The 12,098-nt window shown below is 47.5% G+C and overlaps 1 protein-coding gene across 1 annotated transcript; it reads left to right on the plus strand.

Moving 5' to 3' along the window:
* On the plus strand, positions 1-8,786 carry SHOX2 (SHOX homeobox 2). The gene is made up of 5 exons (XM_059163671.1): positions 1-987; positions 3,858-4,066; positions 6,481-6,538; positions 6,844-6,932; positions 8,496-8,786. Exons 1-5 carry the CDS (start codon positions 639-641, stop codon positions 8,751-8,753), a joined length of 963 nt encoding a protein of 320 aa, XP_059019654.1. The 5' UTR covers positions 1-638; the 3' UTR covers positions 8,754-8,786.
* The last annotated feature ends 3,312 nt before the right edge of the window (positions 8,787-12,098 follow it).

Here is a 12,098-nt window from a genome sequence, read left to right on the forward strand (position 1 = left end):
TCTCTCTTTCTCTTTCTCTCTCTCTCTCTCCACCCCCCCTCTTTCTCTCTCTCTCTCTCTCTCTCTCTCTTCCTCCCTCCCAACCCCCCCCCCCCAGGTAGTGGTGCGGGTGCTTCCCCAGGAAGGGGCTCCCTCGGAGTTGCGAAGGGGAGGTAATTTACTCAGAACAAGGGGCCGCCTTTGCGAAGTATAAATAGTGAGACTTCAAGCGCAGCATTGCTATCAGATCTGAACTCTCCGCAGGAAGAATTGTCAAAGATCTTAACATTGAACAAGCGCGCTCCGGCAGGGAAGCATCAGTTCCCATTTCCCTCCTGCGGCCCCCGCCCCTTCCCCTCTCCTCCTTCTCCTCCACCTCCTCCTCCTCCTCCTTTTCTTCCTCCTCCTTCTCTTCTTCCTCCTCCTCCTCTTCCTCCTCCTCTTCTTACTTCTTTTTCTCCTACTTCTCCTCCTCTTTCTTCTTTCTTCTCTTCTTTTTTTTCTTCTTCTTCTTCCTCCTCCTCCAGCTCCTCCCCCACCCCCTGCCCCATTGATGTGTTATTATTGGGGGGGTTGGAGCAGTAAAAAAAGAAGAAGGAAAAAAAGAGCGGGGCTCGGCTGGGAGAGGTTGAGCGCGGGGCTGACCGGCTTCGGCGGCGATGGAAGAACTTACGGCGTTCGTCTCTAAGTCTTTTGACCAGAAAGTGAAGGAGAAGAAGGAGGCTATCACGTACCGAGAAGTGCTGGAGAGCGGGCCGCTGCGCGGGACCAAGGAGCCGACGGGCTGCGCCGAGCCGGGCCGAGACGACCGCAGCAGCCCGGCAGTCCGGGCGGCCGGCGGAGGCGGCGGCGGAGGAGGAGGCGGAGGCGGAGGCGGAGGAGGCGGAGGAGGTGCAGGAGGAGGAGGAGCAGGCGGAGGAGCTGGAGGAGGGCGCTCTCCCGTCCGGGAGCTGGACATGGGCGCCGCTGAGAGAAGCAGAGAGCCTGGCAGCCCGCGGCTCACCGAGGGTAACGGCCTAAAACCCCAGCCGCGATTCCCCTTCCCGCCTTCCTGACTCCTCTCAGGCAAAAGAGGACTCCGAGGCCCAGCGGGGAGAGGGGCGGGACGCGGAGAGGGCCCTTGGACCCCAGCTTTGGAAGCTAGAGTGATGAAGGGTGGGAGTCCGGTGGTGTGCACGGTCGTGGGTGGGGTCCGAGTGTTTGTGAAGACGGGGGGCGTGGGGTTTGCGCGCGCCCTTTTCAGATGCTCCGGCTTTGCCGGTTCCACTGTAGCGCGTTTCACCAGCCGGAGGATGGGCGGGCAGCCCAGACGGCCAGCGGGCGGATGGGGAAGTTCGCTGGGCCCGGCTGCGGCGGGGGTGCTGACAGCAGCGGGGCCAGGCGGCGGGATTATGGTTATCATCTAGCGCCGAGTTTGCGGGAGCCCCTTTCCTAGGCCTGAGAAAGAAAGAAAAAGACAGGAAGGAGAGAGGGGAGAGAGCGATTTCACTCTTGGGTCGCCCCAGGGTTTCCGGCCGCGGCTAAGATGCACTCGAAGTCCACGAAGATCCTGGCTTCTTGGATCTTGGAGGTCAAAACTTCTCATTCTCTTTGAGCTATTAAGATCGAACAGTGCCAAGGCAGTCTAGACTGTTCTCTCGGGAGACACGTTAAGCTCCCTTTTTTGGTGGGTTTTTCCATATTTACACAATTCCATTGCTGTTTCGAATCCTTTAGTACTCTGGTTTTTTGGGAGGGGTGTGTGTGTGAGGAATCCTTTGGTGCCAGCAAAGTGTTAGGAAATGGCTTTATCTAGATGGTGGAGCGTCCTGTACCAATTCAAAAGAGTTCAACAATAAAATTAATTTGGCACTTGGTGCCTGCAGTAACTGGTGTGCTGCCATATTTTTCCAATTAGGAAAATATGTGACATGCGTAGAATCACATATTTAAGCAAGCAATTAAGTTGTTTATAACACGGTCTGTTCCTGTTTAGGCCAATAAATGAAATTTGGGGGCAAAATAGAGATTATATTAAGTCTATTAATCAAGTGGAAATGAGGACATCTTTCTCTTTGAAGCTCCGAAAGTTTGAAAGGCATCCACTGTAAATGACGTGAAATAGACAAAGCCTTCTCAACCCTTAAGTAGAATCTGAAGGGTGTGCTTTCATATTTAAATTTCATTACAATATCAGTGGAAATATTTTATTAACTTGGCTGAATGTTAGCTGTAATGTTATCCGCTTCCTCTCCCGTGGAAGGACGAATGTCCATAAAACGAACTCTGAGTACAAGAAATGCAGGCAACACTTAAGATCATGGTAGCTAGACTGCTAGACTGGGCTAGGATCTAGAGGCTCTTCTTCTCCCAGACCAGGCAGCAGGCCCTCCTAAATTTGGAAAATGGTGGCACAGCTGACAGGCGGCCAGTGCAGCCTCCCAGGCGTGAGTCCGCTGCTCCAGGCCCAGGGTACACCAGCCCACGGCATCGCGCGGTTAGGGTCTGAACCCGGGCAGACACAGTCCTGGGATTGTGGATTTCCAAGCTCAGGACAAGTATTAATTTCTCTGCAGGCTGGTTCTTCCCGAAATGATTTTTAACACCCATGCTGATCGGAATCCTGGGCTAGGAAGAATTGCAAATAGCCTCGACTATCCAAACTCAGCTTTGACACCTTATAAAAAAACCCAAGGCTCCGACTCAGGCGCAGAGGATGAAGGATCCAGAGGGCAGCTTATGTTGATATGGGCTCCCCTGATCACTGCCCTTTGGCCTAAATATATATCCCTCGGGTGACTCTGTATGCTCACACTCTCAGAGCTCCCGTTTTTAAGGGAGAAGGAAGGACAGTAAAGTAGCAACGGATGTGTGCAAACCCAGAGCAGGAAAAAAAAAAAATGCATATTTTATTAAACAACGGAGCTGCTAGATGAATGAAAAGGCTTTGCGCAACCAATAGAAACCAAGGATCACTAATGTTCTGCTTGAACCTGTTGATCTCTGTGGGTTTAAGCATTTAGGGTCGAGTCTGCCTTTCCAGTGGGGCGGGAGAAGGAGAAAACTGAGGCAGCGGTCTGTTTCGCGCGCCTCGAGAAGCTAGTTATCTCCGCTCTCGCCTTTTGGCCTGGCGTGAGCCGCAAGCCCTTCAGGCAGCCAACATGGCGTGGGTGCCTCTGCTCAGGCACCCAGTGTCCGGCATGGGGGGTAGGGACTGCTTGGCCGCCAGTGGTCCTCCGCAGGGTTAGGCTTGAGCCCTGGGTCAGCACCGAAAGCCCGGAGATGCGGCTCCCAGTGCCGCTCAACACCCGGGTCTTGTTCCGCCGCTGCGACCCTTGGGCCCAATTGTTCCCAAATTAGAGCAGCAAGTTTAGAGAAACAGAGAGCCAGCGACGGTCGGAGCAGGCCTGAGAATAGCCCAGCATCCTGGGAGTAGCCGGTGAGAAGCCGGTGCTTGGCCTCGCCGCGCCCTTCTGCCCCGACCGGATTCTGTGTCTGGCCGGGCGCGGCGCTCTTGATTCCGTGCCTGCGAGGGAGAGGGTGAGTGCGAGAGAGGTTGAGTGGAATGGATTTGGTGTTCGCGGGGGAGGGCTGGGGATGGTGGAGCGGACAGTGAGGAGGTGAGTTGAGGCTACAGTTGCGAAGGGGTGAGTGGGTGAATAGCTGGGGGCAGGCGGTCGCCCAGAGTTGATCTTCTCGGTCTCCAGAATCCTCTTCCTCAGGACAGGGTGAGGGACTAGACAGGAACTCCGGGAGGGGGCAGGATCCTCCATCATTTTGTAGACAAATCTAGTAGCAGGATTTGCTGTGTTGTTTTTGTACGTACGTGTGTGTGTGTGTGTGTGTGTGTGTTGTGCGCACATGGACATATGCGTGGCTTATTTGTGGTGCCCCTCCAGTGTCCCCAGAGCTGAAGGATCGCAAGGAGGATGCAAAAGGGATGGAAGACGAAGGCCAGACCAAAATCAAGCAGAGGCGAAGTCGGACCAATTTCACTCTGGAACAACTCAACGAACTGGAGAGGCTTTTCGATGAGACCCACTACCCAGACGCTTTCATGCGCGAGGAACTGAGCCAAAGGCTGGGACTGTCGGAAGCCCGAGTGCAGGTATCCAGCTGTGAGGAGGTCAAGGCAGGGCGCGGAGAGTGGAGGAGGGGCACGCGTGGGGTTAGAGAGGCCGCTTGGGAGACACACACGGAGGGCGCAGGTTCAAGAATCTGGAGTGAGGTGAGAAGGGATGGGATATCTTTACTAGAGGTCTTATTTTCCAAAGTAAATCTTAGTCTTGTAGCCTACCCTCCACCCCATCCCAACATATGTTCCCAGCAGAAGAAAGCTGTGCTGGGCTTGCTCCCAGAGTTTCTATAAACCACAACCCCCCCCCCCCCCCCCCCCGCCCTCCTCGCCTTACGATGCCTTTAATGTGGTTTAATCCTAATGGGCCTACTTTTATAAGCCTTAAAAAAAAAATCCCACAGAAAACGTTTTATCTTCTGGATGCCTTAAAAGTTACAACGAATATTTTGTTCGCCTGAGTTGGTTTTCCTTGAGGGCCTGCTCTGGGGTCTAGGGTTGCCAAGCGGATATGCCAATTAGGTTTATAGATGTACAGACTATAAAGAAAATTAGCAACTGTTAAGTGTGGAAATTTACAGTTTGCCGTTAGCAGTCGATCTCAAACTGTGTGTAAAACAGTGGAGACAGAAATGCATTTTGGTCACTCTTTGTTCCCTCACTTAACCAAGACAGCAAACCTGAACCGACAGAACTTGATTTTAAAACAACTTACATATCTTAATATTGGCATTCCCAGAGTCCAACACCCAACAAGTGCCATATGTGATGAAGTTAGAATTGGAGCAGGTTTCTTGTTTTTTGTTTTTTCACTGGTTGTGGGGGTGGAAGTAATGGCAATAGGCTTTGGGGGCATTCAAGGTAGAAAATTAATACACACATGGATACATATCCTTCTGCTTTTATGGAGAAAACATTTAAGTGTTCAGACTGTATTTCCGCTCAAATAATAAAATAGAAGAAAATGATGGTCATTATTTGTTTGAACACATGGAGCAGTTTTAGGCCTGAACATCTGCAGCTGTTATAAAGTATCACTGTAACAGATACTCCCGGGGTCTCTGGGTGAAGAGACCACCATCTGCAGCAAACTATGCAATTCTTATGGGGCTTCCCGCATCTTGTAATAGGATCAGGACAAAAACAGAGCAGTCACGTTGAAGGGAAAAAGTAATAATAGGCTGCCTTGGTCATCACAGCCGTCAATAGAAGGCTCTGCTCTTCCTTTTTAAGCCTCTGCTGCTTTGCTGTGTGTACTCAAATCTCTAGAGGCTCAGCAACCCCTTAAAGACATGATGATAATTATTACAGTTATGAGCATTAGTATCTCAGTTCCAACTCTTCTAGGGGAAAAAAGAGGCAAGAAGCCTCAGGCCATGTGAGTTACACAAAGGATGCCACCCTGGCATGAAATCTACCCTTCTATTACACTAACTGGCAGGGGAATTTTTGAAGATTTATATTGACTATGACACTTGCTTTCAAAAACAAGAAAAAGCTCTGATGCAGTATTTTTCTTTTATAGTTTTTTTCAAACCTTAATTTGTGAATCAGTCAATATGCTGTATTATTGGAACATAATGCTGTATGATTGGAGTGTAAAAACAAGCTTTGTATGAATTTTTAAAAATCTGTCATACTGCCTCTGAAAGTTGGCAAGTGTATTTAAGAAGGTAATATGTGGGAGAAGACAGTATCCAGAGTGACTTGATTCATACCTTCCCCTTCTCACAGAATATTGTCTTTTTTTTTCCCTCATAAGAAGTGAACTTTATTGCTGGTCTTCATTTTTTCATACTTTTATTTAAATTTTAGGGTTATTTTCTACTACCCTAACCGTAAGCAGTGGATTTTTTCTGTAGAAGCGAATTAGATTATCATGATAATGACACAATTATTCTGCTACTGTGTTACACTCTACTGCACAGAGGAACAGAGAAATTCTAAACTTCTTTGTAGTGAGGCTTTTATGGCACTAATTACCTCTTCCCCCACTCTTATCCACCCCCCCCCAAACAGAGTCACTATTTGCTTTGGTGTTTGGTTTTTCTTGAAGATGAAGCTAATTAATATTACAGGCTATTAATGAGCACATTCTTCTCAGGTCTTACTGGGCAAACATCTAAACCCATTATCACTTTAGTATCAGGTATCAGGGAGAGTTTTAGGCCTTGGGGACTCTATAATGTAGAAGGATGAAACCAGGACTAATAGTAATTTATCAAGAAACAATTTATCTTGCAAAAGACTATGAAATTCTTTTTTGTCATTCATTTACATTATTTGACTTTGGAAATTGAGAGTGTTTTTTATAATTCAAATATCGCTTGCTATATCTCTGAATCCTTGCCTAAAATACTAATTTTTTTTTCAGTATACTCTGGTAATTAAAGAAATATGTTTGAGTTCATAAAATCTAGATTTTATTTTATTTTTCCAATTTGTAGGTTTGGTTTCAAAATCGAAGAGCAAAATGTAGAAAACAAGAAAATCAACTCCATAAAGGTATGCTTCTCAAAGAACATCTGATATTCTAAGTAAAAAGAGAACTGGGTAATATTGTTATACAAAGTCAGAAAGAAACTCAGAAAGATAATCATGTTCTCTATTTAAAATCTGCCTGAAAGCAGTTAATGAGAGTACTAAAGTACGGGAGTACATTTATTTTCATTATGGCAACTGTTTAGGAAGATAACAGTCCAATTCCAAAGGAGTTTGTTCTATTTTGTTATTGTTCGCAACTCTGGGAAACAATGCTGGAAATATTAAACTCACATTATTGTGTTTTATCCCCCCCCCCTTTTTTACAGGTGTTCTCATAGGGGCTGCCAGCCAGTTTGAAGCTTGTAGAGTTGCACCCTATGTCAATGTAGGTGCTTTAAGGATGCCATTTCAGCAGGCAAGTATAGCCCAGTTTCAACCAGTTTTCAACTGTAAAAAGACCTGGATGTTTGCTTGAATTGTTGAGCATACCCTCTCTGAGTCCTAGTGTTGGTGTCCTTGCAGTTGAAGAATAATTTTGAGATGATATAGTAAATCTACTCCCCTTTAAAAACCTATAAAATGTCAGGGGCCTACATGCCTAGTCCTTTCTGTTCTCATGGGAAACCTGCAGAGGCCTGAGGCCAGCAACTGGTCCTTTAAAAATGCACTAAAGATTGCACTTGGGGAGAGGAAGGAAAAGCCTTTTGATTAAGATTTTGTCAGATCCAATACAGAGGTTAGTCCTAAGGTGTTTTCTAAGGCAACTTTCTAAATATTTTTCTAGGTATTTCCTTTCCCTTAGTCACAATAAATGTCTCGGACAAAAGAAAAGTAAATAAATAAAAGTACTTCCAACTCAGACTTGATTTTTAAAAGCTGTCTCTGCAAACAAAGCTTCATCTCTAGTAGAGAGAGAAGCCTTGGTCTTCCTAGGGATGCCCTGCCTCTGCAATCCCTTTCTTAGGCATAAAGAAACCTTTAAGACTACATTTTAAAAGGACAGCCTGCAGCAATGATTTAATCCTGGGAAATCCCAGTGCTCTAAACGCCCCTGCTTTCCCAGCCTTAGGGCTCAATCCTTACCAACCAGCGCCTGACCTTCCCCTTCCTCAGCCGGGACCCCTGCTTGGTAGGGCTGTGAAGTCAAGAATTAGCTCTCAGTTGGCAACACCCTGGACTGGGGAGACATCTGGGTGTACCCATGTATTGATGGTTACTGTTAGGGAGATCTTAGCTCTCTTGACACTGCAGGATTCTAGCTTACATCCTGATGCTAGGCTTTTGAAGCAAGAGAGAATGATTGGAGAGAGAGTGGGGTCTTAAAAGGAGACCCTTACTACTCAGAAAGTGATCTGCAGGCCTGCAGCACCAGCACCACCTGGGAGATTGTTAGAAATGCAGAATCTCAGGTCCCAATGCAGACCTTCTGAAGTAGAATCTGCATTTTTAAGAAGATCTGCTTTATAACAAGGGTAACTGTTATAGCAGTAAAGGTTAGAAGTACTAACAATTGTGCCAGTTGTGATGAAGATGCAATATTTTCCCCGGGTGACAGGGAAAAGTTTTATAGTTTGCTTGCTATTACTTCAGTGCTTTAATGGATAAGAGCTGTATGATGGCATCAAGAGAGCCTTTCCAAATTACTTTGTAATTTTGAGGAGGGCGATGTTTTAACACAATAGCAGTGTTGCCCTCTGATGGGCCCAGCTCCCGAGGGGGCAGCCACATTCCTGCAGACAGCAGTCCCCCAGGGCCCAGGGAGGTAAGACGTGCTGAAGGAGCTGCAGAGACTCTGGGGCATCGGAGTATCCCGCAGCGCCCCAGATTCAGTAACAAACTGAGAAGGTCAGCCAAACTCCCCTTTCCTGTCCCCAGACCCAGCCTTCCCCCTCACCAAGCTGGACGCCGTTAATGCTCTGTTTCTATTCTGTTGTCACCCTAGGATAGTCATTGCAACGTGACGCCCTTGTCCTTTCAGGTTCAGGCGCAGCTGCAGCTGGACAGCGCCGTGGCGCACGCGCACCACCACCTGCACCCGCACCTGGCCGCGCACGCGCCCTATATGATGTTCCCGGCGCCGCCCTTCGGACTGCCGCTGGCCACCCTGGCGGCGGACTCAGCCTCCGCCGCCTCTGTGGTGGCTGCCGCCGCCGCAGCCAAGACCACCAGCAAGAACTCCAGCATCGCGGATCTCAGACTGAAAGCCAAAAAGCACGCTGCCGCCCTGGGTCTGTGACGCCAACGCCAGTGCCAGCGCCAAATTCGCGCCCCCAGCAAACCCTCCGTGCCCCGCTGCTTTCCGTTTAACCCCTCCGGACCTCCGGAACCGACCCTTTTTCCGCCCCGCTGATCGCCCTTTGCCACCTTCCACATACGAGACTCGGAGGGCGAGACTCCGCGCCGGACCTTGAATCCCCCTAGGCGCACCAGCTCTGTGGCTCCTGACCATAAACTTACCCAAGGGCGTAGAATTTGGCTTCATACGGGCAAGTTTTCGGGAAGTCTGGAGAGAGACTGAACAAGGGAGCGCTGGGACACGGGAGTGTGGCTCACGGCAAAGCTGCAACGATGGACTCTTGCGTAGAAGTAAAAATCCAGTTAATAAAAAATGAGCAAAAAAAAAAAAAAAAAGTAGAAAAGATAAACCAGAAAGAAAAAGGAGGAAGGGAACTAAACTTATTGCTATTTGACAGAAGTTGAAATCGGAGAAAGAACCAAGGAACAAAAACAAATTTAAAAAATTAAAGTATTTTATACATTTAAAAATATGGGAGAATAACCCGGACGAATCTCGAGAGAATGGGGTGGGGGGGGGTACCAACTTAAAGTGTATGTTTTTTTTAATGGGCTAAAAACCGCAAAACAGAAGGAAGAGGTATACTTATTTAAATAATTAAGATTTTAAAAAGTGCGCAGCTGGGAAGTTCACAGGTTTTGAAACTGACCTTTTTCTGCGAAGTTCACTTTAATACAAGAAATTTGATAAGAGAGGCGGGCCTCCTTTTACGTTGAATCAGATGCTTTGAGTTAAAAACCACCACGTATGGAAGAGTAAGAAGAGGGAAGACAGTACAAAAACGAGGAGAAGAAAAAAATGACATTAATACAAAAAAATGTTATCACAGACTGATTTCTCTGAGAAATTATTATGGCAGCACTGTCCAGACTGCTGACAGTAAATTCCGGTTTTGCATGTTACTTGTATTCCATTGATGGTGTCTCCCTGCTCCCTGCTTTACTCACATGCACTTACTCCATTTTTATCTTCAGTGTGAAAAACAATACTAAAAGCATCTGGAAATTGATATATATCAAATCTATAATTTTTGCCCTGTCTTTGATCCTGTTGGACAAAAGAAAAAGGTTGGAAGGGAAACAATTTATACTCTGTCCCAAGAAGACGGAGTCTGGCAGAAAATGTGGGGAAAGGAAAAAGAAAAGAAGACCAAATGAAATAATAAAGGTACAGAGCCTCAGAGGGCTCCTGGCGCATAGTAGGCGCTCAATCAATGTTAGTCCCCGCTCCTCCCTCCTTCCTTCTATTCCCTCCTGCTGATTTCCTGATGTCCTATGTGGGAACCTTGTTTTTTTCCCCCTCTCTATCCTGTCACACTCACCTTAAATAATATCCAACTAGATACAGGCAGTAGGTTTGTGTAAAATATGTTGATACACACAAACAAAGTTTATTTTGGCTATAATGTGTGAACTGATGGTTGACTTACAACATTTGCATTTTATCTCACAAAGGTGTATATTCAAATAAAATTTTTTTTGTTTGTTTCAATTCATGTAACTATTTAAACTGGGATACCCTGGACTAAGAAATCTGTATCCCAATCACTAGAAAGCCTCCTTAGTTGTTTTTTTTTTTTTTCTTCCTCCTAATTTACAAGAAAGAGGAAAAGCTCTTTTAACTGAACTTTGGTATGCGGTTGAGCTTTGTAACTATTTGTTCTCCATGAAAACAAAGTTATTTATATTTGCCATATTTTTTCTAGTGTATTAAGTTATTTTAAACAGAAGAAGATGCTGTTATTTCATGACGTGTTGTTGGTACAAAATGTTTCGATTTCACCTCTGTTAAACCTTTTAAATAAGTGCCAAGTTATTAATTGAAGACACTTTGCGATCAATTGAATGAAAATAGTATTGTTTCATTTGATGGGGTTCGCGTCATCTTTGTTCCTGTTACTATTAAACTCTCCGGGATAGTCTTTCCTTCTTCCTTTTTGATTAATGTGTACCATCTCTCGAATACATCAACTTAGAAAAGCGCTTGCTTCTGCTTCTGCGTGCAGCTCTTAAGGGGCCGTGAGAATGGTGTTGTGGCTCTCGATATCGCTGAGCGCAACCTGCACCCACTTTTTATCTGCCCAGCATAGGAACCGGATTGATTTTACACCAAACCAATAAAGGAACAGGTAATATGTAAAATAATATAAAATGGACTCCCTAAGGCACACTCTCATTCTTCATTCTGCTGCACTTTCACCTTTGAAGTTTTTCGGGGAGCAGCTTGAGGAGAAAGGGAAGAGGGATCACAGGGTGCGAAATCTACCTGGGTTAATCGAGGCATAATGGACACTCGACCCCAGGTCGACCACCCTCCCCAAGCAAGGGATGAAGGTTTGGGAGTGGGTAAAAGCCGCGGAAAGGAACCGCGGCTCTGGGAAGGGCGAATCTTCCACCTCCCCTCTCCAATTCAGCACTTTGGCCCATGTAGATTTTTCGTTGGTTAAATCTAGGAAAAGGTAGAAGCAAGGGCCCTACTTAGGAAAAGCCGGGTCCTAGCCTAGCGGTCCTTAGAATACCGAGGATCCTCTCCCTCCCGCCCGTCTTCCCTGCCCCCTACTCCCGGAAGAAACCTCCAGTAAAACCCGAAAGCGTTGCCTGTTTAAGTGTGGGTCGAGACTGCGAAGACGCGGCCCCGGACCTTCCCTACCCGCGAGCGTTCTGGGGATGCGGGCATCCCCCGCGAAGATCAAGGGTTTCCCCAGTGTCCCTTGGGGCTCCCTTTGGGCCGGAGGGCGCCTAGTGGACACCTCCCACCCCTTCGACAAAGCCTGACGTTTTCCATTAGCGCTCCGGTCTTCCCCACCCGGCCTTCTCCCGGGTTGAGCTCGCACACTCGAAGCTGTTCCTCTGAGTAGACGTGGGTGATATCTTTATATTTATCTTTTTTAGCTTTCAAAGACCACTGAATAGGACTTGGGCCGTATTCAGCGTCCAGGCCTTGCAAGTCTCCTAGTTGACAAGTTGACAGGTCTCTTAGCAGTCCTTATTTTTCGTAGTAAACATCAGCTTAGGGGTGGGGTGCACCTTGAATCCGCCGCCGCGCCAAGCCCGCCGCCTTGGCCGGGAGGCCTCTGGCGCGTTCCCATCGGCGCCCGGCCAGAGGGTCCGAACACGCAGGCTCCCTGCCCCAAGCCTAGTGGAGGCCCCCAGGCTAATTCGGACATTTCTACGGGCACCCCAACGGAGGTCGGAGGTCACGGGAGAACTTGGACCCTGGGGAGTTAGATATTCCGTCCTGGGTCCAGCCTGAGGCACGGTCGACGCGAAGCCCAGCCTGTCCTCG

The sequence above is a fragment of the Mustela lutreola genome, chromosome 2, assembly GCF_030435805.1.
Source record: "Mustela lutreola isolate mMusLut2 chromosome 2, mMusLut2.pri, whole genome shotgun sequence".
NCBI classification, from domain to species: Eukaryota; Metazoa; Chordata; class Mammalia; order Carnivora; family Mustelidae; genus Mustela; species Mustela lutreola.